General features: G+C 42.1%; 1 protein-coding gene and 1 long non-coding RNA gene across 7 annotated transcripts in view; one reads left to right on the top strand and one right to left on the bottom strand.

Annotated features, from left to right (window-relative positions):
* Positions 1 to 27430, bottom strand: part of LIMA1 (LIM domain and actin binding 1) — a 70598-nt gene that overhangs the window by 20632 nt on the left and 22536 nt on the right. For 5 of the 6 annotated variants that reach the window (XM_020784297.3, XM_020784312.3, XM_020784295.3 and 2 more), the window contains exons 3-6: positions 25194 to 25239; positions 18018 to 18485; positions 2205 to 2313; positions 161 to 306 (exon numbers count right to left, since the gene is read on the bottom strand). In XM_020784297.3, the coding sequence (XP_020639956.3) occupies positions 161 to 306; positions 2205 to 2313; positions 18018 to 18485; positions 25194 to 25239 (769 nt within the window). Of the gene's footprint in view, positions 1 to 160; positions 307 to 2204; positions 2314 to 18017; positions 18486 to 19474; positions 19535 to 25193; positions 25240 to 27430 lie in introns of those variants that run through there. The other variant, XM_072990896.2, reaches the window with a different exon arrangement.
* Positions 18810 to 27383, top strand: LOC140704614 (uncharacterized). The gene is made up of 2 exons (XR_012083922.2): positions 18810 to 18939; positions 27177 to 27383. It is a non-coding gene; the product is annotated as an uncharacterized LOC140704614 (long non-coding RNA).

The following is a 27430-nucleotide window of genomic DNA, read 5'->3' on the forward strand; positions in this document are numbered from 1 at the left end:
GGTTAGATCCCCACCACCGCCACCGGCACTGCTAGCTTTGTGACATCTGAGCGCCCAGCAGCTTTCCCAAGGATGACCAGTGGCCTCCAGAACCACCTGCTCAGGCAAAGCACTCTTGGAAAAAACAGCCCACCCGCGATTCACAGCCAAAGGGACCTACCACATGACCGCTTGAGCTGCTCTGCTTGGACACAGCTGCTTGGTACTTAGCAAGTCTGTCCTTGATGGATGTTTCCGATACGCGGGGTATCTCCTGGTTCTTCCTGCTCTCTGGTTTCTCTGTCGGAGAGTTGCTTAGCGGATGACCTGGAATGGGGTGTATAGTTGTGGCTGTTAGCAGAGATTGCTGAGGACTGAAAATGAAAGATGGGGATGAGAGAAGAACAGCCGTTTGAATTAAAAAGGCTGCAAAGGGATAGTCTAAGTAGGGTTTCATCCCAAGGCACATTTTATTATACCACAAGGACTGAACAATATGTGATTGAAGGATTCCACAGCTTCCTCATCTAACAAGGCCAAACAAGGTTCTAAGTGCACATCAGGAGTGGTTTACTCCTTGGAGTCAGGAGTGGATCAGTGACTTAAGCCCTTCAAAGACAGGCATATGTGCACAGTTTCAAACATTTGGCATGGGGAATAGGACCCGTCTGGCTGCTCATTCCCCCCCTTAAAAAAAATAAAACATTTTCCATCCCCAAATTAATTCTGGTCCTGGAACAGTATAAGAAAACAAAACAAAGGGAAAAAAGACTATTATTTTGGAGGTAAAGTACAGGCAACTGAAGGGTTCCCTTCTGGCAATTACAGCCTGCTATAAATAAGGAAGATCCTAACTTAATTTTCACTTCTACTACAGAATCAGTAGGTAATCTTTATATAGCCCTTCTTTCTCTCGGTCTCAGTTGACATCTTACCCTGCATCACCCTCTCAATCCCTCCAACTGAATATATTTTTAAAAATGTTTTGAAAAGTTATGTTTTAAAGGGCGCCAATACCCCTGCTGCCTCAACATTTCCCATTTTTTTCTTTTCTAAAAACATTTTGGCAACTAGAGGTTGCAAGGGGCCTTTTTCAGTTAAAAATAATAACATCCTGTATTTGTAAGAAAACAATTGTGATTACTCTGATGCAAATTCAGCCCCTTTAATATCCAGGGAACGACAACTGCTGGAGGCTGCCCAACTCAGCCTGGTAGACTTACAATTAAATGATAGATGTGAAAGTGTTATACACATGTTAAGTGTTTTTATTGCTTTCACAATAAAGCATAATTAACAAGCCCTGTCAACAAGATGCAGTGTGAATTCAAACAGACTCTCCTCCACCAGTATTCTCTTATACGTACAGATACAGTACATACTTCAATACTGTTCCAGAAAAAACATCGCTAAGTGATTTAATCGCTAAGCGATTTTAAAAAGCCCATAGGAATGTATTAAAACACGTTTAATACGTTCCTATGGGCTAAAAACATACCTTAAAGTGAAATTCCTCCATAGCGGCGGCCATTTTGGGTGCCTCTACAGCGAGGCAAAACAGCGGTGGCCAATTTGTTTTTGCGGTGGCCATTTTGGAACTGCCGATCAGCTGTTTTAAAAAGTTCGCTTTGCCATGATCGCTTCCCCGCGATCATCGCAAAGTGAATTTTAGCCATAGAGGACATCGCTAAGCGATCGCTCCGGCGATGGCCAAAAGTCGATCGCAAAGCGATTTCATCGCTCAATGGAGCAATCGCTAAGCGAGGCACCACTGTAATAGAATCCCTTTGGGGGGGGACAGAGCCAAAACGGCCCTTTGGAGCTCAGGCATGCACACATGTGCCTCTTAGATTCACTAAAGCTTGCTCTAGCACAAACAAGTGGCTGTGCAAAAAATAAACACAGCAGAAGTGGTCTGGGTGTGATTTACAAGGAAGTTTTTCAGTACGAAAGCATTCTCCAACAGGCCTCTTTTGGCTCATTCACATACATAACCAAAAGACTGGGAGATATATCTGCAGGGTTGCCCTGTGACATCCTAGGCTTTGATAGTGAGTAGGTGGAACTTTTCTACACAGCAAAAAAGATGGACATTTAGCTGTCATACTATATACTCAAAGAAATCTCAACACAAGATACATCCATTTAAAATACGAATTTCTGAAGTGCTTTTCCACCCCTGAGGTCTCCAAATTGATGCACAATAAGAATGTATTATTGCCTACCTGAGACACTGTGGTTTCTCTCTCCAGAATTGAAGTCAAGATCTTCTGAGGAAAAACTATTTTCTGAAACTCTGCTACTGCCAGAACCCCTAACTTGGTCACGAAGAACCTGTTTGGAAAGCCAGAAAGCCATCTAATTATTGCCTGGTTTGGAAAGAGAAAACATCATAGTTTTGAACTTACAAGTACAATTCCAGCATATGAGACTTACCAATATTTAAACATTTTGAAAAGCAAGGACTCGATTACATGGGCATTTGTCCCAACGTTTGGTTCGTTACAGGGGGGCAGTTTGTTTTGTTCTTTTTTCCAGTGATCAAACTAAACCATCCCCGGAAAATTCCTACCCGTATGTGTGTTCAATGGAAGTGGAACAGAAGTGACCCTCCCTGGCTGTCAAAGCTCCTTCTTGTTTCAATTTCCAGTATCATGAAGTGGCTTAAAAAGCAAGCCCGTTTGAGATATTGGCCATCCCCAAACACTTCCTCTGCTCCTTGACACTGCGTCACTTTAAAAATTGGAATTGTGGATTTGGCTACAGGCAGTTTCTTGGTTGGTCCTTTAAGAGAAACCAAATAAACTTTTTCTTTTCTTTTTGAAATAATGCAGCGCCACAGCGATCGTCTATCACATATGTGCCCTCAATGAGACAGTCCTTGTACCACCAACAGTAAAAATAAAAAGTTTGCTCCTTCTTCAAAGTTTCTATGACTATCTTCTCCTGTAACCATTGCATTTCTGAGTTTTCTATTGCAATATCTCAGTCCTTTCAGGTCTGCCAAAAACTCTGCTGAAAAGTAATGGATTATTAGCCTTGATCTTCAGCTATAATGACCTTTCACCCCTCATCCTCCTTCCTTTGACACAGCTTTCATACCTTGATGAGCTACAGATCTCATAATATACACCTGCTACTTAGGGCTGATGAGAACTGCAGTCCAACAGCAAGATCTGGAGGCCAACACGTTCCCCAGCTCTGTGTCACAGTTTCCCCCTGATCAGAACTGCCTCTGATTTCTTACCATCTTTTCATTATACGCCTGCTCATGGCCTTCCGATGTTCCCTATTATATAACCTTGCAACTGTGAAACTCCAGCTTATATGATTTTGTCTTTTCTTATTCACATTCTGTGTCCAGAAAACCTTACATTGTCCAAAAACCATGAAGCATTTGGTTGAAATTGCCCACCTGAATCAAAGCACATATGCTCAGCTATGTTTGCATATATAAAACCACATTTGTCTTTCTTTTGCCTCTCCACTTCCCTTTTCCTCAGCTGCCCCTAGTCATCAAACTTTAACTGAAAGATCCTAGTGAGCAGGAACTGTTATATTTAAATGTTACTAAGATGTGCCATGTGCATTCATATCACTATACAAACAAATGGTAGCTGCTTTGTAATCTAGGAGACCATTAGGAGAAATTTAGTTTGACAGTTAATATGTTTAAAAGCTGACTGAATAAGACAGACATGCTATCTCACCAGAGTGGGCCGTACAGCTATGGGTAGATTTTAAAAACTGTATTATTATTATTATTATTATTATTATTATTATTATTATTATTATTATTATTATTATTATTATTATTATTATTATTATTATTATTATTATTATTATTATTATTATTATTATTATTATTATTATTATTATTATTCCACCCTTCTACAGGGTTCCAGACCAACTTGCAATCATTAAAACTGAAAGAAGACAAGATGTAAAATTATACAACGGCTGATTAGAAAACTAAAACTTCTGTATGGCACGAAACAACAGTTCTAGAGGAGCTGCTGTGGTAACATTTAATTCTCACCATTGCCCACGCCTATTTCAGATGCTGCTTTTGAGGAAAGACCAAGGCCACCACGTCAGTCATCTTTAGTTGCCAACTCAAGGATTAGGAGTTTGATTCCAGGGATGGGGAGTCATGAATCACAACATGCTGTCAAGTCTGATTTCAATCACACCAGCAAAACCTCAACTGGGGGGGGGGGGGAGTTTCCGGGAACTCACAACTTGACTTGCGACCCATTTGCCCAAGTTGCATTGTCAAGTCCCTATGGGCTGCCACCGCCCCCACCTTCAGAGGTAGCAGGCCTGGCTTCCCTTCCAGGACTCAGCTGCTGCCTCTGCCCACACATCTGCCACCCAAGCTGATACTCCAGTGGATCTGCAGAGGCAGAGGAAGCTCTGGGAAGAGAAGGGAGCCCCCCCCCCCGTCTCTGCACATGTACATGTGCTGGCCCAGCTTCCCTTCCAGGCCCACTATCTGAATGCTTGTGCTTCCCCCGCCCCTCAAGGAGGCAAGTGGCTTGAGCCTCAGGCTTGGAGCTTGGGGCTCAGTCCCACAGAGTTGCCAGCATCCCTGCCTGATCCCCCATTGTACCTCTTGGAAGAAAAACCAGACAAACCAGCTTTGGACAAGCTGCTCATTCCCAGAGCACCCAGAAGGAACTGGTAAAGGTTTTCGAATACTTTATAAATGGGAAACTGTGGCAAAGGTCAGAATCAACTTGATACCACATTAATTATTACTAATTTTCACTACTGACACATGCAGCCTTTCAACTCCCTTGTTTTTCTGATAGGACCTTATAAGACTAAGGGGGGAAATGACATATTGAAAACTGACAATTATATGCTGACAATGATCTTTAGGAGATTCCCGGTGTGGTATAGTGGATAAGATGATGGACTATCACTCTGGAAGACAGAGTTTGAATCCCCACTTGCCCATGGAAACTCACTGGGGGAATGGAACTGGTAAAAGCACTCCTTAAATATCTCACCTCGAAAGCCCTATTAGGGTTGCTATAAATTGCTTGTGAACTTGACAGCACAGAACACACAGAAATACTGTATGTTTTAACTTTATCACTTAAGAATCTAGACAGCTTCTTGAAAAGCCCACTCAAAGCTTCTTCAATATTATATCCTATATCAAGATGGGCTACCCTTTACAACTAAAAACGTCCCAACTGAAGTCTCCTATTCACCATATAGAGAGAGGAAAGGGAAATGCAGCAAGGAACATTGACAGAGCAGCCACCCTGAAGACAATCATCCACTGCAAAGACATATGCCTCAACCCTACAGGTAATTTACACATGTGTAAATTAAATTCTGTAATTCACTTTGGTGAACTGCTGCTTATGGAGGAGGCACCGGAGGGATTACGAGGCGCACATTGCAGTCTTCGCAACAGGCACCCAGGCAGCATTGCAATCCGGACCTCCTTAGTTAGCGACTATTCTCCACAGTGAGTTACGTAACTTGCACCCAGGCAAATCACCCTAATCAAAAACACCAACATTCTGGCTACAGATTTTTAAATTACACATTTTCCGTCAGTAAAAAGTTTCAAACATGGCATTAAGAGGTTTTCCCTTGCTAAAGATGAGGTAGGTACTGCAATCCTAAGAATGTGTGGTCCCTAAAGTTACTTTGCGCACTCATTTTAGACCCCACAGCCTCCTCCTATGACAACATAGGGCCACTACTGGCACTTACCCGAAACATATATTATGCTGTTGCAGCCCAGGTACAAGATTTTGTACAAGATTTAAATTTATTTTATCACTTCTTAAGGAGGAAAGGACTGCTTCAGGATATCATGCACAGGGAACTTTGAGACAAGTGATATGCTGTTTAAGAGAAGAGCCATACAGTTGTATAAACAGGAAAAGCCTGCAACAGCTAGTTTCAAATAACACACATTTTAGAAAAGCTGTCAATCAGTGCTCCCATATACCCCTGCTTTATGTAACAAGTGCTGATAACACATACCACCATATTTCACTCCCAGCAGAAGGTTCCGGCTCTTTTAAAAAGACATCAAGAAGTAAATAATGTACTGCCCATGACCTTTCTAGGATTGAGAGCAACTAATGAGCTGCCATTCAAAAGCTAACAAATATCTGTGTAAAGAAAAGTGGTATGGTGGTCAAACTGCAGTACTGCAGTGAAGACTGCTCATGGCCTGATTTCGATCCTGGGCTCAGGTAGCCGGCTCAGGGTTGACTCAGCCTTCCATCCTTCCAAGGTCGGTAAATTGAGTACCCAGCTCACCAGGGTGTGTGTGTGTGTGTGTGTGTGTGTGAAGTCTGCATAATTAAAAATTGTAAACCACCCAGAGAGTGCTTCAAGCACTACAGAGTGGTATATAATCAGAACACTTTTACAAATAAAATACTGTGAAAGGCAAACATTTTCCCACTTGTTTCTATCACTTTGGAGGTTCTCTCAATGAGAAGCTGGAAAACAATTGGGCACTAAAGATTAAGAACTGGAACCCCTTCCCCCCCCCCAAAAAAAATGTTTAGGAGCTGCATCTGGAGGGCATCAGATGGGATAAAGCTGCTGAGCTGCTGTATGCTTTCAAATCACCACCCTAATCTACAGAAGCTTCCAACTAAGGAATCAGTGAGGGCTGCAAGTCAAAAGCCTGCTTCTTTAAAAAAAGAAAAACAATTTTGAAGTTGAATTGAAGTATACTTTTAATAGAAAAGGGATTAAAGGTGGCACTATCTGTAACCAACAGGCGGCAGTGCCTTTAAATGCAAGATAGAGATATATATTTTTAAGCAATTGGCTAGAAAACGAACTCGAGTAAACTTTCCTGGAAACTGAAGCCCATCAATGCAAACTAGAGATTGCTCAAGTTTTTCAGAAGTGACACACTCCTCCTCCTCCTCCTCCTCCTCCTCCTGTCTTCCAACCCTACCCTCACTCTCAGCAGATTGGAATTCGTTTTTGGCCAGCTCTTCCCCAAACACTTAACATGGGAAGATTTTGTCAATAGAATTTCAGGTCACTGTGTGCAACTTCCAGGAAGTCACAGCATTGTGAAGAAGCAAAAGCCACAATGTTCAGAGAGGCCTGCCTCTTAAAATACAAAAATTCAGAACAGAATTTCTTTGGGTCAAAAGCAGCTTGCAAAGGAAGTTACATTTCGTGGGTACATAAAACACTGGAGATAAGCAGCAGTAAAAGTGAGTGATTCTTAGGTAATGGAAAGCCCTTGAAAACAGAAGGGAAAAGGGCATTCAGGGAGCGTCCGCCTGCAGATAGCTGGAGCAGCACAAAACGGCAATTTAAGTACTAGAGCTAACATTGCTATAAGCAAGGGAAAAAATTAGAAAGGGAAATCTCTAACTATGCTGTTCCCACATGACAGAACTGTTTACCTTCCAACCACCTTGCTTCATTATTTTTTTTACAGCAGTCCAGATAACAGTTTCCCATTAGCAGCCCTCTTGTGTTTCTTCCATGCTTTGTGCATTTTTTTGCTTTCCACAAAAATCCATTAATGAAGGAAAGGCGGAGTAGCTGTTTTACATTTTAAATGACCATCAGGCAGTTCAGACCAGTAGAGCTAAGATCCCTCTGCAGTACTTTGAAGTATCCTGATGGCCAAACTAGGGGCAAAATTGTGTTCTAATGTTTTGTCTCTCCCTACAGATTTCTACTGCTAACCAAAAATAAAATAAAATAAAATAAAAAATAAACCAAAACGTCCTGTAAAAAATTATGAAGAGGAATGGAAGAGTTCTTACAGTGGCAACTTAAGCCCTCCCTGTTATTCTGCTACTGAAGGGCTAAGCTGCATACAACCATCAGCCTCCATGGCTCTTCTTTTTCCCCATTAAAACTTTTAACACTGTTTTTTATTAACTAAATAGCCCACAGGGGAAGAGGAGATATCCACAGGATTATTTATTAATTCAGTATTCCAGCGGTGAAAAATGTCCCTGTAAAGCTGAGTTTAATCAACATTGTCAGTGCAGAAAATTGTCTGTAAATATTAGACATATATTATATACAGTACTCTCAAGAGTCCTTACCACTTTCTCTACTTTCATAAGGGTCACAAGGGCAGCCAATCTAATCATCTTTTTGTCCCATCTTTTTGATAAATTATACCCCAATAAATGGTTAAGCTGCCACCCCTTAATGGATAAAGAACAATTACAGTGCAACTCCACAGCAAGAGAAATGTGAGTTTACTCACTATGAAGTCACACCAAGGAATCTGGGTTTTCCCAAGTCAGTTTGCATTAACTGGCCACACAGGAAGAAAGAAATTGGCTAAAGAACCTTTTTTGCATCCTATTAATGTAGCTCTCTTGTCGCCCTGCAGAAGGAGCTGTTACAGAAGAACTACTACGAGTAGACATTGTTTAGAGGGGCGGGGTAAAAATCCAATAAATAAATAAATAAATACTTTAATAAGCTGTAAACAAGGCTGTCTGGCCAATTTCCTCCTCTAGTTCTCTATTTCTTTTCTTTTTGTTTATTTCTTTCTCTTTATTTCTTTTTGCTTTTTCATGTCCAGGTGACCTAGTGCAACAGCACTAACACAAAGTTGTTGAAAAGAGAGAGAGAATTAGAGGAAGAAACAAGAGGAGAACATGGCATTATCTGCAAAAATGTATTATATTTGTCCCTGCCAGCTGCGCCAACCACAAGTCATACTTTTCTGCATTGGTTCAAGCAGTCATAGTTCCCAAACCAATGCAAATGGATCCACTGTGGAAAAAAAGTAGAAGCCAGAGGGGAAAACTACAGATTTGATGGCGAAAATTCCAGGCCGATTCATACTTTCTTGTACACAATGTGATCAATTTTTTTAAAGTGAATCAGACCATCCCTGTGCTGTAGCATTTTCTGCATTTTTTTCCATAAGATATTCCCAGGCTAAGAGACCCAAAGGACAACTTTGGCAAAATATTTACACTCAAAATCCCCATGGACTAAACTATACCAAGTAGACTTTAAACAAACAGTTGCTTTATTAATCCCATCCCACAAAAACAAAGTGTTGCAGTCAATTCAAATAAACAAAAACATTTTTTAAATTGCTTGATTTGTTTCAAAAATTGTTGCAGTGAATTCAAATAAACCAAATAAACTGTTAAGGAAGTAACTTCTCTTACATGCTGCAGAAAACTGTGGAACCAGCAGTCTTTCTGCTTTCCAGAGGGATCCCATGGGTGTCATATTGTGTTATCAGCTGACACCAACTGTAGACCCTCTGCGGAAGACTCAGTCAAACAATGTCTGAGGAATGGACACAGTGGCTGGGCCTATGCGGAGACACTGGTTGGGTGAATGAGAGGTTAACTCAGAGGGCTCACTCCCTAGAGAAAAGAAGGTGGATGGAAGGAAAGTGCAGTTGGGCCTTGCTAGGCATTATAGTTGAACCCCTGAGCTCACCATTCTCTATTAAAGCTATTAAAGCTAAATAACTCCCAACTCAGTTGGGACTTGCACAGAGGACTGTCGGGGTGCCCTCTGTAAGCTGCTTTAAGCTTCCCAAAAGAGCAGGCGGGAAGAACAATAAATGAAATAAGTATCCTGATTAACTAAGAGTGCAATCCAATAAAGCAACTAAGACTACAATGAAACATCCCAGCCCCTGGTGAGATCCTCTGCGGGTGGGGAAGGAAAGGGGATAGCAAGAAAAATATTCAAGTTGGAAGTATACCAACTTCTCCTTCTTTATCTTCCAAAGTTACATGACTGGCAGAATGCAAGAACAATGTTTCCCCATTCCTGAAGTGAGAAGAGAGACAGATGTTAAAGACACAGGAGCACTGCTACAAACTGCTGAGCCTTGGGTGTCCTTCATTTTGCATAGAAGCTGAGCTGTCCCGAATAGGCCTCCCTTCAAGACCTTCCAGGTTGCAGGCTAGCAGGACGACCAAGCAGCCACCTCTTTGGAATAGAGGTGGGCAACATACAGCTCTTCTCCAGAGGCTGGTGAACCACAACACCCATCAGCTCTCACCGGCAGAGTCAACGGTGAGGAATGATGGGAGATGCTCTGTGCTCATCCTTGCTTTCGAATCATATCATAAACGTGCAAAGCCCAACAGACTTCCAAGGTGCAAATCGTTTTAACTTCTGACAGAACTAATAAGATGATCCGCCCTTGGAGACTAATGGATCTGGATGGTTTCCTGAATGCTCTGGAGGGTTTTCCGTCTGATATGGTCGATGCTCCTGTTGAGCTATGGAATAGAGATGACCAGGGCGGTTGATACGATTGCGCCTAAGTGCCCTCTCCCTGCACGCAGAGCCCAGACAGCTCCTTGGTATACATCTGAACTGCGAGTTATGAAGCGAGAGGGGAGACAGCTGTAGCATATGTGGAGGAAATCCCGCTGGGAGTCTGATCGAACACGACTTAGAGCCCATTACTGGGCCTATTTCATGGTAATACGGCTGGCAAAATGGCAATATTTCATCATCCATCTTGCTTCCTCAGAATGTCATTCAGCAGAGCTGTTTCAGGTGGTCCGGGATCTTCTTCAACCAGGAAATCCGGTGGAGGTCCCGGACTGCTCATCAGCTCACTGTGATGAGTTTGCCATTCCCTTTGAGGGAAAAATTCCTCAGATTCGCAGTGGGTTGGACTCCATCATTACAGCAGAATCACAGGATGTGTCCAGTGTGCTGTGCTTAGGTCAAGTATTAATGGATGAGTTTCAATTGTTGAGACCTGAGGATGTGGATAGGGTGCTTGGATCTGTCCATTCTACCACCACTCTGCTCGATCCTTGCCCATCTTAGCTAATTGGAAGATCTGCCAGGGGGTTCACACCTGGGTCCAGGATGCCATGAACGCCTCTTTGAGAGAGAGAGTGGTCCCTACTGCCTTGAAAGAGGCGATAATTTGGCCACTCCTTAAAAAGCCTAACCTGGACCCAAGGCTGGTGGTTAACTACCGACCAGTGGCGAACCTCCCTTATTTGGGCAAAATGTTGGAGCGGGTTGTGGCTGGGCAACTCCAGCCGCTGCTGGATGAAACGGATTTTCTAGATCCATTTCAATTGGGTTTCAGGCCGGGTTTCAGCACAGAGACTGCCTTGGTCGCCCTGTACAATTACCTTTGCCGGGAGAGAGACAGGGGGAGTGTGACCCTGTTGATACTCCTGGACCTCTCAGCGGCTTTCGACACCATTGACCATGGTGTCCTTTTGGATAAGCTGTCTGGGTTGGGAGTTGGGGGCGCTGCTTTACGGTGGTTCTGCTCCTTCCTAGCTGACTGTGTCCAGAGGGTGGTGCTGGGGGACAGTTGCTCTGTCCCATGGCGTTTATGTCATGGGGTTCCTTAGGGCTCGATACTGTCCCCCATGTTGTTTAACATCTACATGAAACCACTGGGAGAGGTCATCAGGAGGTTTGGGCTGAGGAGTCAGCAATATGCTGATGACACTCAGCTCTACCTCTTGTTTTCCACCAATCCAGGTGAGGCGGTTTCTGTGCTGAACTCGTGTCTAGACCTGATAATGGACTGGATTAGGGTTAATAAATTGAAACTCAATCCAGACAAGACAGAAGTGCTGTTAATGGGTGCTTCACCGGACAGGCTGGAGGGCCATTTCTCTGCCTTAATGGGGTTGCACTCCCCCTAAGCGACAAGGTCCGCAGCCTGGGGGTGCTCCTGGACCCCGGTCTAATTCTGGAAGCCCAGGTAGACTTGGTGGCCAGGGGCGCCTTCCTTCAGGGGCTGTGGAAATTATACCAGCTACAGCCCTACCTGGACGAGCAGAGTCTCATGACAGTTATGCATGCACTGGTAACATCCTGTATAGATTACTACAATGCACTGTACATGGGGCTGCCTTTGAAGACGATCCAGCAACTGCAACTAGTTTAGAATAGGGATGCACGGTTGGTGAGTGGTGCGGCCGCTAGGGCAGCACATAAGTTAAATAAATAAATGTTCATAGTGGCAAACATTACAGAAATGTTAAGTCTTGTTGTGTATTTTAGGATAACCACTTCTGATATCTAAGAACAACTAATTTGGTTCCCTGATGGGCATACAGAGCATCACATCTTAGGTACAGTGACTGTAAACTTCATCCAAGCCTAATCAAAGAACTGATTTGTGTAGAAAGGGAGGGAGGGAGGGAGGAACCATAGTGCAGATTGCAACCTAAGTCTCCAGAAACATACAGGCTTCCATTACTAAATATGATAAAGGGTACAAATGTAGATGCAAAGTCCAGAGGAGCAGCCATGAAAAATGTACCTTTGCCAAACAATACTTAGAAATCTTTCCTTACTCATAATTTCAAATGAAGGGAACATAACTTGGGACAGCAACCAGTCCCTGCATCTCACTGCAATCATCTACGAATGAGATGAAATTGGGGTGTGGTTTTGAAATCTTAACAGAGTCATGCCCCCGATGTCATCAGCTCCTAGCCAGGTCTCCAGTTAGGAAAGGAAAAGGAAGGAGTGAAGTGTGGCTCTGAACGCTATTATTATCTCTGATCAGTGATCAGAGATAGTAACAGTCGCAATATTTTTAGTTATTTTACTCTGACCTAAGTGCAATGGTATAAAACACAATAGTTCACAAATCACCACTTGTAATCTTTGTCTCATATGCCAAGTCACACAACTGGAGTGTGACGAAGAACACAAGCAATGACACATTCACCAGCAGCAATTCACCATTGTGATTTATGCCAGTGGACTTCTGTCAAAGTAAATTACCAATATTTTTCTGACCAAATTTACCTTTTATTTTTATGTCTTCCCAATTCCAGGGACGAGTATTTGAAAGGGAATCGTTTTTCATCAGAGGGCAAGGCTCTCTCTGCCCTCCAGCAAAGGATTCTCTGTAGGCCAGATTAGATCCACAAAGCAAAGGTTATCCTCCCCTGCAAAGAGCGCTGTAATGCTAATGACATAAAAGTTAATAATCTAGTGAATGCCCAGTACTATAAGCACGTGATATTTGAGAATAAATTAGACTGAAAAACCAGGGTGAGATGTTATGAGTCTAAGAGTATCCCTTAGAAGTTGACTGCACCCCCAATCTCTCCAAGCACAGACCACAGTTAATGCCTTCAGAACAACTCCTTAACAAAACCATATATTTACCATCTCATATAATTAGACAATCTTAAGTTTCAGTGGTTAATAGCCAGCTCAAATCTTTACAAGAATTTAAAATCCCAAAGTACATATTTGAATCTAGAGATATTTTGCATGAGAAGAACGGTACTTCCAGTTGCTCACAGCCGTCTTGCTAAATTCTCCTGATTTCATCGCCCCACTGCTTCCGGCTGTGCACAACCAACCACATGCCTCCAGGGTGTCCCTTAGAGCTCAGGAGTGGCCTCTGGAGGGCATTGTGGGGAGCGAAGGGGCCAGTAAATGGCAACTGCATTCCAATTATTAGGCAATTTTACAACTGTTTTGTAGCTGTAACCATATTCCTGTAGAGGTATCTTCTCCTTAAGGACAGTGGGGCACAATTTTTCTTTTACCTGATGTGTTTTTAAGCATGTGCATAATTTTGCTGAACATAATTTTGTTGAACTATTCTGAGTGAAAATAGTCTGCTCTGACAGGAACAACTTAAAAAAAAAACGGAAGCCCAACTATTTAACTCTTGTTGTGCATCACTGATCAGAGATAATAATAGCATTCAAGGACAAAAATGGGAGGGACGTCACAGAAGCAGAAGACATCAAGAAGAGGTGGCAAGAATACACAGAGGAATTATATCAGAAAGATTTGGATATCCCGGACAACCCAAACAATGTAGTTGCTGACCTTGAGCCAGACATCCTGGAGAGTCAAGTCAAGTGGGCCTCAGAAAGCCTGGCTAACAACAAGGCCAGTGGAGGTGATGGCATTCCAGTGGAACTATTTAAAATCTTAAAAAATAATGCTGTTAAGGTGCTACATTCAATATGCCACCAAGTTTGGAAAACTCAACAGTGGCCAGAGGATTGGAAAAGATCAGTCTACACCCCAATCCCAAAGAAAGGCAGTGCCAAAGAATGCTCCAACTACCTTACAATTGCACTCATTTCACACGCTAGCAAGGTTATGCTCAAAATCTTCCAAGGTAGACTTCAGCAGTATGTGGACCGAGAACTCCCAGAAGTACAAGCTGGATTCCGAAGAGGCAGAGGAACTCGAGACCAAATTGCTAACATGCGATGGATTATGTAGAAAGCCAGAGAGTTCCAGAAAAATATCTACTTCTGCTTCTTTGACTATGCAAAGCCTTTGACTGTGTGGACCACAGCAAACTGTGGCAAGTACTTAAAGAAATGGGAGTGCCTAACCACCTTATCTATCTCCTGAGAAACCTGTATGTGGGACAGGAAGCAACAGTTAGAACTGGATATGGAACAACTGATTGGTTCAAAATTGGGAAAGGAGTACAACAAGGCTGTATATTGCCCCCCTGCTTATTTAACTTATATGCAGAATACATCATGCGGAAGGCTGGACTGGAGGAATCCCAAGCCAGAATTAAGATTGCTGGAAGAAATATCAACAACCTCCGATATGCAGATGATACCACTCTGATGGCAGAAAGTGAGGAGGAATTAAAGAACCTCGTAATGAGGGTGAAAGAGGAGAGTGCAAAAAACGGCCTGAAACTCAACATAAAAAAAAATAAGATCATGGCCACTGGTCCCATCACCTCCTTGGCAAATAGAAGGGGAAGATATGGAGGCAGTGACAGATTTTATTTTCTTGGGCTCCAACATCACTGCAGATGGAGAGAGCAGCCACGAAATTAAAAGGCGCCTGTTTCTTGGGAGGAAAGCGATGGCAAACCTTGACAGCATCTTAAAAAGCAGAGACATCACCTTGCCAACAAAAGTCCGAATAGTCAAAGCTATGGTTTTTCCTGTCATGATGTATGGAAGTGAGAGCTGGACCATAAAGAAAGCAGACCGCCGAAGAATTGATGCCTTTGAATTGTGGTGCTGGAGGAGGCTCTTGAGAGTCCCCTGGACTGCAAGGAGAACAAACCTATCCGTTCTAAAGGAAATCAACCCCGAGCGTTCACTGGAAGGACAGATCCTGAAGCTGAGGCTCCAGTACTTTGGCCATCTCATGAGAAGAGAACACTCCTTGGAAAAGACCTTGATGTTGGGAAAGTGTGAAGGGAAGAGGAGAAGGGGACGACCGACGATGAGATGGCTGGACAGTGTCTGCGAAGCAACCAAAATGAGTTTGACCCAACTCCGGGAGGCAGTGGAAGATAGGAGGGCCTGGCGTGCTCTGGTCCATGGGGTCACGAAGAGTTGGACACAACTAAACAACTAAATGAAAATGAATGTGCATATTTACTTATTTCAGACCTCTTGGACAAGCCCTATCAACAAACTGCATGATGTTTCCTGTTGGAGCACAATTGTAATCTTGCCTCTTTGCACTCTGCCACAATGAAAAGCCAAATTCTGCTCCTCAAAGCCCATTTCAAAGTGATGATAATAAACCATCTCTTCAAGAAGCGGACAATGGCTGTGTGGTAAAGGCCATACTGTACTTTGCAAGCAGAAGGTGTCATGTTCCATCTCTGCCATGTCCAATTAAAACAACAGGATAGCAGGTAACATCTTTTTACCTTGAGGAGCTGTTGTCCATCGGGCTCGACAATGCAAGACTAAAGGAAACAAGTCTGTCCTCATATAACACAGCCATCTTTGGTTCTTCCTACCTGCACATCTGACACCACCTGGATTCTCTCTCCACTATCCCTTCCTCATTCCATGCCCCAGCCTTTTATTTGTTTTGTCTGCTTCGGTTATCTTTTACAAATTGCACGGATATCCAGTCTATAGCAAGGATGGTGCCTATGGCAATGAATGAAAGAAATTATGGCACGCAAAGGAAGGGACAAGAGATGGTAGGCTTGACTATGGCATATTGAGACAATGACACATCTGCAATAGTGCCGGCTGTAACTAGTTCTATAACCTTAGGTGACACCGTCTGATATTTCTAAGAAACATGTCACCACATTACTGCCAGACATTACCACAGGCACTCAGTACATGAGAACTTATTGAGAACTTTATTACCCAATGTATTTGTTCTGAGGTTTCCAGATGCCTTTGACAAAGTAAGACCTGCATATTGCAGTACAGTACTGTGTTCAGAATCAAGACATCAAATCCTTCCAATCAAACTTGCTTTGTAAAATTTCACACTGCTTTTTCAATCCAATTTAATTCATTGAATGATTACTATTATTTATATGCCACCTTTCTCCCTATTTCAAAACACCACATGCTTCTGATAGTGGTTGTTCACTAGATTATTACACCCAAGTAACAAAGGGGAGAGGGGAGTAAAAAGAACTGAAGCACTTAGCTTACCAGAGAAGACCCCGTGCACCTAGCAATCTATTTTTTTACTAAACGCTCTCAAATATATTTCCAGCGCCACTAGAATTGCATAGTACACCAGTGCTCCTCAGCGCTACATATCTATTAAGAGCACAAGCTCTCCTAGGATCTAGCTGATAGACAACAGCTGTTTTTAATAAAATATCGCTCCCGATTTTAAAATTGGGAAGAGAATAAATATACCCCCAAAACTGAGAGGAAACTAAAACTCAAATATTATGCTTCTGTTGCCCAATAGAATTGTCATCTAGAATGGATATAGAAGCCCACATTACCAGTCTTACTTCAAGACTGTTCCGGACAAAATACTCCATCACAGGGAAACGTACTTGATATCAAGAAGGGGCAAGTAACCTCTCCTCGGAGTAGTTTCTCCTTAACTGCCACAAATCAAAGATTTCATACAAATTGAAGGTTTGTTTATCCAACTATGGTGGCACAATGCATTCAAATCTACAATGTTTCCCTCCTCACAGGGGTCAACAACGGCTACAGCTCCACTAAGTAGTTCAATCACTACAGAGGAATCTACAGATAATACCTTTTGTCACACTCAGGTGACTCACCTGAGCTCTCATGCAGAGCTGGTGTTCCTATCCCCTGGGGAGAGATCTGCCAAGTTACACCCTGCGATTTCTCCAGGGAATGCCATTTTCAGAGCTGACTAAACTGCTCAGTCAGCAGATCAGAATCCACAAAATCAAGATAAGACAAAGGGTTCCTGTGAGAAACTGTTTTAAGTGTCCTCTTTTTTAAAAAAAACAACAACGCTCATCTCAAATATATATATATATATATTTGATATATTATCTTCCACCCCAAGAATGCAAATGTCTAAATCCTAACTGACAGCTTATATTTTTGTATACACTCCCACATCCACAAGGGACTAAAAGGAAGGAAGGAAACTATGACAAGATTGGAAAAAGTCAATTCGGCTGTGTTTTAAACCACTGGCATATGCAACTCATTTTCCAGTTTCACAATTTTCCTGGGGGGTGGGGGTGGGGAGTGTCACAGCCTACAGAATCAAATTTCATGAGTCCTTGTAAGAAAATGCAAGGCCTATTAATTTGCAAGTCAAAACTAGTGAGGGCAGCTCTCTCAGACTATCTTCCCACATTTTTCTGGTGAGAAAGGTGGAGGCAAGAAACATTTCCCAATATGCAGGTAGGAAACAGAGACCAGCAATTTTAGCTAGATTCCTCTGTAGTTATGCCTTACCCAAAGGGAATTGAACAGTTTTTGTGACACTGCAACTATGTGTGTGCGCAAACACACACAGCCTTTTTCTTAAAAGAAAGAAAGAAAGAAAGAAAAAGAAACAGTAGCCTGTGGAAGTCACAATTACCTTTGGAATTTGTTTGAAACAGGAAAGCAAGCCAAACTGTTAATTCAGTTTCCTGTTCCAGCAGGGTTAGCAGCACCTAGGAAACCTGCACCAATTTCTTTCCCCTGGGCATGAGTTTTTAGTGTTTGAGTGAGACACTATGAACACGAAAAATAAAATCTCCACTAGCATAAAGCTGGTGGTCCAGAGACAAACCTTAGGAGATTCCAAGCCCCCCGCCCCCCCCCCCCCGCCTCAATCATAAAGGGAAGTGAGAGAGTGAAGAATCCATTCCTTACCTTTGTTTGGGACGCATCCCCTCTCTCAAACATCATCTTTAGCCTGCTCAGAGGAACACTGCATTTCTCTATTTTCCCTGGAGAATCCGAGTTTTCATGGGCTTCGGGCTTTCCTATTTCTTGTCTGGATTCTCTGAGACAATTTTCCATTTTCCCACTGTCCGGCAAGTTAGTTTTTTTCGACTCTTCGCTGTCAACGCTGGGGTATCTGAACTGGCCAATCACTCCGGAAGAGGAATGTAGTCGTGCTCTAGGACCAATCCCGGAGGTTCTGTCTGTTCCTGCCGGGGGAGCCTCGGAGCTGCTTTCAAATCCAACCCCAGGGCTGACAGCCTTCGGCTGAACCTCAGCACAGTGGCTTCGGAGCGTTTCCTTCCGAACCTCTGCCCCAAAGGCTGGATTCTCCCACTTCTTCTTTAAGACGCTGAGGGTCCCCCTTTTAAAATGAGGGGGGAGATTTTCGGTGTTCTAGAAATGAAAGACACAAACGCATATGAGACGTTAATGACTGAGATCCAAGCTGCCTGGTAAAGCCACCAGTGCTTCCTTTGGAGAAGAAAGGAAGTTAAATGCTGAGTCCCAGCCTTAAGCCCTCTGTAGTTTCCGACAGCTGTGAATAGTTACAACTGTGCCACATGGAGAAAGCCAGAGCCCAGGATAAGGAAGGGAGAGGGGAGGGAAAAAAGAAAAAGGAGCTGAAGCAGGAAGTGAGAAAACAGGATAGCCTTATATGGAAGGAAGGGAATCGGCCTGACAAGAGGGAGTCAGAATCTAGCTGCCTTTTTTCTGGTCTCAAAATCCTACACAAAGGGAACTAAATCCATCTACTCACTAGCCAGCAGCATCAAGACACGGTGAAAAGACATATGAGATGGGCTACTGCCAAAGACTTCAGTCTTCCCCATCTGTTCTGCAGGACAAGGTAGGGGACCAATTAGCAGACTGTTTAAGAAACTGGAGATTATCTTTCAGTGAGCGACTTGCCACTCTGATATGTCCCTTTATGAGCATTTCAAACTGGTTTTTTTTTCAATAAACTCTCATCCCACCAGTCAAAAAACTTAATTTCCTTTTATGTAGGGATCTGATCTGATCATATGCTTGCAGGAATTCTGGCTTGGATCATTGGTTTAAATCATTACACATACATATACACACATATGTATGTAGTGGCTGGTCTTTTGACTGTAATAAAGTTTTATCCATCTATCATATGTATGTATGTATCCATTTAAATCAATGATCCAAGCCAGAATTCCTGTAAGCATGCATGCATACATACATACACACACACACACACACACACATTAAAAAGCCTATCTATTTGAAAGAACTGCCACACATCACTGACAACATACTCCAGCTGAGAAACGAGCTTTTTACTTATTTAACAGCATCCCCCCCCCCCACACACAGAGTTTTCTAAACAAGCCATTCAAGAGACTCAAATATGATACCTGCCAACGCTGCATCTTCGCAGTCGGTTCCTGAGGTACCCTACCGAGCAGGAGGCTAACAGCAAAGTGGAGCAGCTCTGTCAAGCTTTAGAGTATTAAACAGGATTAGCAGCTATATTGGGATTTAAGTCTTTCGTCCTATTACTCTTCTGGTCACATTTTGAATACTGCCTTGCAAATTAAAGAGAATCCCACCTAAGTTTCAGAAATACTCTGCCCTGTCCGTACCTCAAGCTCAGCAAAAAGATTTTGCTCAGATTCACAAGGGAAACTGAGGCAGCAATATCAGGAAGGCACACTGTAAAGGAAAAGAAAAAAGGTGCACCAGGAGGAAGGCACCTCTGAAGCAACCATAACCCCAGGCAGCCCATCTCCTCTGTGGAGCCCGCCATTGTTTTCTCGTTAGATTCAGCTCCCTAAATTCCCTAGTATCATTTTGCTGGATAGCTCAGTGATTTAGGTCTCTGACTGTGGAACCCGAGGCTGGGGGTTCAATTCCCCACTGGGCCTCCTTGACAGGTGCTGGACTTGATGATCCATAGGGTCCTTTCCAGTTCCGAAGTTTTAAGATCATCATCATCATCATCACCAAAGGCAAGAGGTCTCTTCTGAAGTTGCTCAAGTAATGCCAGAAATTGGAACTTTTACTATCTCTCTCTCTCTTTTTCCTTTTCCTTTTTTTGAGCACAGCTCCCACAAATAATCACTCCACCTGACCACCGACTGCTTGAATGAAGGATTCTGACAGCCACAGTCATAAGAAAGTAACTTCTCCAAGTGCTGCCTCTGCTGCAGTATGCAGGCTTGGCATGCACAGCAGGACTCATCTTGCACATGTGTTCCTCTGAGCTCAGATGCCTTGCTCCAAACACTGACCTAGTAAACCCTTTCTGTTTGCCTTAGCTGAGAGGCAACCTCCCAGTTTACCTTTCAAACTGAGATAACCTGCCAGCTTGAATTCTGCACTACAGATCAGGTGCATTTGCTGTCATCTTATTGCGTGCTCTATCTGGACTCAACTTGCCCACTCTTAAATCCAGCGACACAGACATGGGACAAATTAATATTTCTTTAAAAAGCCAAGTTTGGGATGTAGAGAAAATCTAAAAACAAAGTTGTGGCATCTTAAAGACTAACTGATGCATTTCAGTGTGAGCTTTCATAGGTCGCAGTCAACTTCCTCAGGTATCAGTCTTTTTGGATAGAGATCAAAAGAAGGAGAAGGAATAAAATGTCACTATTTTCTATACAAGGCACAGAAAAATCCTTGGCTGGTCTTTGAAGGCTTATCCCAAGGCTTGGAAAGTTGTCTCAAGTAGGCAGAATGGAAGCGGAAGCACAGAAGCCATGCCTTCGAACCCACGTCCAATACTTCAGATAGGAGAAGTTGAATTGAAAGGGACTGCACCAGACCATTACAGAAAAATCATTCATTTTCAATATGCCCCAACTTTAGGGCAGCTTCATTCAGAACTGATGAGTTCTGAGACCAAAACACCACAAATGTCACAAGAGTAATGGGAACAAGAAACAAAAAACCAACCTAAACAAAGCCTGCTGGAGAAATGCGAGTCCCACCCCTGGTATGGTTATGTATATTTAACCAGTGTGGAGTAATGGTAACAATGCTGGTCTTGAGGAGATCCAAGTTCTGCTTTCCACTCAGACATTAAACTCACCAGGGTTTCTCTTTTTCAGCCTGGTATATTCATAGGGGATGTTGTGAATATAAAATTGGGGAGGAAGAGAGCCACATGTACTGCCTTGGAGTCCCGGGAGAAAATGCACATATAAATACACTGGTGCCTCACACAACGATGTTAATTGGTTCCAAAAAAATCAACGTTGTGTGAAACATCGTTCTGTGAAACACCATTTCCCATAGGAATGAATTGAAAACTGGTTAATCCGTTCCAATTGGAACAGATTGCCATCGTTCAGTGAAAATCCCCATAGGAAACATCGTTGAGTGAAACAATGTTTCCTATATTGGAATGTATTGAAGCCGACTCAATACATTTCAATGCCTTTGCGAAGTCCTTTTTCGCTCCTGTAAAAGTGTCTTACAATGTTTGGACACTGTTTTAAATGATTGCAATGGTTAGTCCACCTCCTGAAACCTATGCAAACTTAATTTGATGTTGTTCAGAGTCGTCCTTAATTTTTAGTGATTTTTTGAATTTTCTCTCATTGGAATGTATTGAACTTTCCGTCCAATGCATTCCATTGAGAGAAAATTCAAAAAATCACCAAAAATTAAGGACGACTCAGAACAACACCAAATTAAGTTTGCATAGGGTTCAGGAGGTGGGCTAACGATTGCAAGCATTTAAAACCTGTTCCAAACATTGTAAGACCCTTAAAAATGAGCGGAAACGGAAGAGCTTCAAAAGCACTGAAGCCGGCTTCAGTGCTTTTGAAGTCTTTTCCGATGTCCCTTTTCGCTCATTTTTAAGTGTCTTACAATGTTTGGAACAGGTTTTAAATGCTTGCAATTGTTAGCCCACCTCCTGAACCCTATGCAAACTTAATTTGGTGTTGTTCTGAGTCGTCCTTAATTTTTGGTGATTTTTTGTTTTCCCTATTTAAATGAATTGAACTGTCCATTCAATTGATTTAAATGGGGAAAATAAAAAAATCATCAAAAATTAATGAAGACTCAGAACAAAACCAAATTAAGTTTGCACATGTTTCACAAGGTGCACTATGGAATCCAAGCATTTAAAACAGGTTTCAAACATTTTAAGACACTTTTAAATGAGCAAAAAGGGACATCGTTAAGTGAAATTCCCCCATAGAGAACATCGTTAAACGATGGGGGAAATTCCTCAAAAAAACCCATCGCTGTGTGAATTCATCCTTGTATGAAGCAATCGTTGTGCGAGGCACCACTGTAAATCAAACAAATATTTCCCACTTTTAAGTACAAGGTTAAGGTTGAGGCTTCAGCCTCTTTATCCTGAACCACAGGAATGGTAGGTATTTTTCACTCTTTACCTTCTCCTCCAAAGCATCAAGATCCAAGCAAAGATGGCTCCTTCCTTTGTCTTTTATATGTGGCTCTCTAGCCGCATCTATTTACAGCAGCCATTGCTTCTACTCCTGAGCAGGCCGTTCAATGTTCAAGGGATTTAAAGAGCAGGCCAGATACTTCCTTCTCTGCCTTTTTCGGCCCCATGCCCATCATTCAGATCTGAAGGATTTGGTAAAAGAAGGGCAGTGGATACCCCTCAAGCCCCCAAATTACGTTTGTATCTGAAGAGTGAGCAGAAAAAAGGGTTTCCACCAACATCTACCCAATGTGTCTTGACCATACTTGGTGCAACTAGGTGATAGGTAGCCCAAGAGCAAGGGTGAAGAAAGACAGTGAAGAGAGTGAAGGTTGCCATTTCAGTTCAGAGCAGGCTCTAAAGAGAAGGATGTGTGGAAAGACTGCAGTAGGAACCCTATGCCCCACCTCAAGGACAAGCACTCTAGCTACAGTAGTTTCAACATCTTGTGAGAAAACAGAGGTGTATCAAGTGCTGACCTGATGCAGCAGTTTGAAGATATTTTGTTAAGAGATCAAACATCCACATGCACACACATATACATACTGTACACTGTTCTACTATCACATTTGTAGAACAGCTCATCCCAAACCCACCTCTCAGACTAAGGAACCTGCTCAAAATTAAGAATTCGAAGACCCAGGTCATACTGCCATGCCTCAGCAGGGCGTCTGGCCCAGAACTACTTTCTTCTTCTTCTTCTTCTTCTTCTTCTTCTTCTTCTTCTTCTTCTTCTTCTTCTTCTTCTTCTTCTTCTCCTTCTTCTTCTTCTTCTTCTTCGTACAAAGCTCTCTCAGATTCTGCAGTTGCAAATGACCTACACCAAAACACCTTTGAGCCACACAAATCAGTGGAAAGGATGACATGGGCCACAGTGAAGATGAGGCAACAGAGAAGATGAGAATTCTTCAAGGCCACAGCACTACCCAAACTTTCTCTATATCTTGAAAGAGGAGCAGAAGGATGCCACAGCCTCCATCCCTGACGTCACATGCACAGCTTGGTCTCATTGTTTGATATATTCAATGTGACATCAACACATGAACTGCTACTCAGTAACTGATATACAGCTGCATGTACCTGCATGCTCCATGCACATAAACTCACCATGCTTTCTCCAAGTGTACCCCGCACACAATGAGAAGTTCTGGTTAAGGCTCAAGAGTATACCCAGAAACACTGGACCTGTCTCTCATAAAAGGCAATTTCATTTTCCTCAGATATACAATGTTCCACAGTAAATGCATCCAATGAAACCACAAAAGGACGACCATTTCTAAAGTGCAAAGGCAATGCAAAATTATGTAACATATTAGCTGTAATGTGGATTGTTTTCTTTCTTTCTTTCTTTCTTTTCTTTTCTTTCATTAAATAAATGAAGATGACGTTAGGAGTTTACACATAAAATAAGTTTGGAGAGGCTGCTATGTGGCTTACACAGGATTGCCCCTCCCCCAGAGTCCCTTAATCAGGATTATGTTCATTTAGGATGATTAGAAAAGAATAACTGAAAACAGTTAAACTGAACAGTTTCATTCATTCCAGTCACACATTCAGGGTGGCTGCTCATAAACACCCTCATACAAAAGTTAAATTTTGGGCTGGACACACTGCTCAGCCATCGAAAAATGACACACATGTTATTTTGGACAGGAAAGCCATACAGCTATCTGTTCCTTATTCAGGTTACTTCTGTGTAAAGTAAGAGTTAAGGAATAAGGGTCAGGCATAAAGATCAGCAAACCATTTTCCAAGGTTGCTTTAGGATAAGGGTGGCAAGATATTGGCTGAAATCCAGCAGTAAGTTGCAGTGAGAATAGGCCCATTCAATCAGCAATAACTTGGTGAGTCAACACCTATGTAAGTTCTATTGAGTCAATGGATTTCAGTCATTGTTTGCAGGCTGCAATCAGCCCTCTGCCCATTTTTTTCAGCTCTCTCCACCACACTCTCAGATTTGCTCTGGCAGCAGCAAAAAAATGAAATGAAATAGCATTGCTTTTCTTTGTGAGTAAGATGTGTGTTTCCCACACAGCCATGTTTAATGGGAAAATGACACATTTTCCCCCACAGCAAATTCAGGAGCAGTAGAGGGGTGTGACTTTGGGACGGGGGGGGGGGGGGAGACGTTTCAAAGAGTGCCAATGCAGCCCCTCCCCAGAAGCTGCTCATCCTGGTCTCTGCCAGAGAGCAGTAAGGTACAGTAGCTTCAAAATGAGATCAGGCAAAACTACAAACAGAATCCATTTCAGCTTCAAAGCTTAGAAATGAATAAGAGACCTTAAACTCCAACAGCTGCCTTCATTCCCGAACACAGAAAGGGCTATTCATATTTTGAGTTTAGGGCAAAAGGACACAAGCTAAGAATATTTTTTTAGTTTGAGAAGCTGATCTAGCGAGTCAGTATGTGACCTCAGGAAAGTCACTTGACTTTCTTGTGCTTCTGTCAACCCTTGAAAGGGCACGAAAGTGGGTCAAAGAGAGGCCAGAACTGTGGAGCCAAATAAAATCAAGCAAAGCAAACTTCCCTGGCAACACTGGATGATCACAAGAGAAAGACAAATGTCTGGAGATAACTCAAAAGCAGTCACTTTAAGGACCAAAAAACCCAAGGTGCTGGTCTTGCGTTCCTGCTGGCATGTAGTCCATGAAAATTTTTAAATACTTACACTTCTTTTTTTCTCTGCAGTCGCTTCTTCGGCAGCTCTCTGATATCTTTATGGGGAAAGTGCAGGGAGGCAGTAAAGAGAAGAGACAGACAGAGAGAGAGAGATTATTCTGAATCCCAGACTTTTCATATCCAGTAGACAAAAAAGTATGCATGCCTTTCAAGAAATTCTAACTTTTTAAATGACCCACAAGCCATTTTTGAGAGGAACGATGGCAGTGTGGAAGAGGAAAGTCTTCAAGACAAATACAGTACTGATTATGCCACAATACATCCGATAGTCTTCCAGATGCTGAAAGGCGCGTGGTTGTTTTGTATTAACTAAACCCTCTGCAAATTCTTTTAAGCCACATTTCAAATTATTTATAAACCAATTAAACAGGAAACTGTTCAGAGGAGAAGATCAATTCCCAGTTGACCCTGACTGCAAATTTTCAAAAACCTTCAAGCCTCTGTTACATTTAAAGATGCGCCCCTCTGCTTTCACAAATTAAAACCAGTCATTGAGCCAAACCTAGGGCAGCCCTATTTTAGTTTGGAAGACTCAGCAAAATAATTTGTATATTATGCAAATTATTTAGTCTTAGTTGCATAATATGAAAAAATCCATGCATAAACATCAATGTGTCTTTTTTCAGGTCAAAAAAAAATAAGCACCTTAATTTTTTGCACTAATATGTTTCAACCTTGGAATCCTTAATATAGCAACCACTGATCTGAGAGAAGTAATGTAGATAGACAACTGGCCATGTAAACAGGGAGTCTAGTTCAAATCCTTTATCACTCACAAAGTTTAGTTGATATCCGTGAGCAAGTCAATAATATTCAGTCATATCTCCCTGATAGGGTTGTTTTTGGAATACATTGGGTAAAGGAAACTGTTGAAGTTTTTTATTGATTGATTGATTGATTGATTGATTGATTGATTGATTGATTGATTGATTGATTGATTGATTGATTGATTGATTGATTGATTGATTGACTGTATTTTCCCCCCTCCTGTCTAGGCGGCTTCCAACACACATAACATACATAATAAAATATTAAAAATATAAAAATATAAAATATAACATCAATAGACAAATAATTTAAGACCTCGCATTCTGCCTGTAGTTTGTTTGTCTGTGAAGGATTTTTCTGGACTGGAGTAACTGTTAATTTAGCCAGCATTAACCAATTGCTCTTTCCCTGCCTCTGAATTCAAAGAGAGCCCTGCCTCTCTCCTCAGTACTCTTTCCCTCTCTTTGAATCTGTTAAAGTCTGTTGCTAAAAGCAGTCATGTTTGTCAGTTTGCTGTTGATCTGTAAGTAAATGTAACATTTGTTATTCTCTCTCATACTAATCATGTCTTAGTTATTGAGACTGCAAGTGTCAGTTAATAAGAAAAGAGACTACTCTGGGGAATTTGAAGCTATTCTACTCTGTGAATCCCTGCTGCTAAAGGGATTTAACAAAAAAAATTCAAAACTTTGTAGCAGAAACATTTAAAACAGTCATGTACATTCCTGGTAAATAGAAATGAAAAAACAACATTTTGCCATGCACATAGGTCCCAAGTGATATATTCATGAGATGGCTGTTGTTCTTACTGTTTTTTCTGGTGGCAAAAAAAATGGAATGGAATTCATAGCACAGTTTAAAGTTTTACTTTTTGGAGACTCATTCGGCCAGAATTGTCCTTGATGATGCTAGCTGATGAATTCTGGGAGTTGTAGTTGAATATACATCAGTTTCTAATGCATATTCATTGAGATGCTAAACTCATCTAATTCAGTACGATATATATGCATATATGAGTAATTCAAAGAGATGCATCAAAACAAATACATATAGAATTAATTATTTGGAAAAAGACATTATAAATGCCCTTATTGTTGTTTAAAACGTCTTTCTAGAAATTTAAGATTCATAGCAATTATTAGCTTAACAACAAGCTACTGTAAAAGATCTAATAACTCTCTTGGTTTTCCTTTCCTCCTGGCAGCAGCAAATTAAGCTCCCAGAAGCCTATGGAATTAAACATGAAAGCTGATGTCTCAGGAAGGCCACAGGATTCACCAAACTATAAGAGCTTGAAGGGACTTCAAGAATTACTGAGATGACACCCCACCAAAGCAGGAAATGCAGTCAGATGCATAATATCAAAGCCTGGGCAATTTCCACTTATGTACGTCAGCTCCCAATAATCCCCTAGGCCGTGGCTCCACTGCTTTTTATGCCCTGTTTGGAGGCAGCTCT

This window comes from Pogona vitticeps, chromosome 2, assembly GCF_051106095.1.
Source record: "Pogona vitticeps strain Pit_001003342236 chromosome 2, PviZW2.1, whole genome shotgun sequence".
In the NCBI taxonomy this organism is placed as follows: domain Eukaryota; kingdom Metazoa; phylum Chordata; class Lepidosauria; order Squamata; family Agamidae; genus Pogona; species Pogona vitticeps.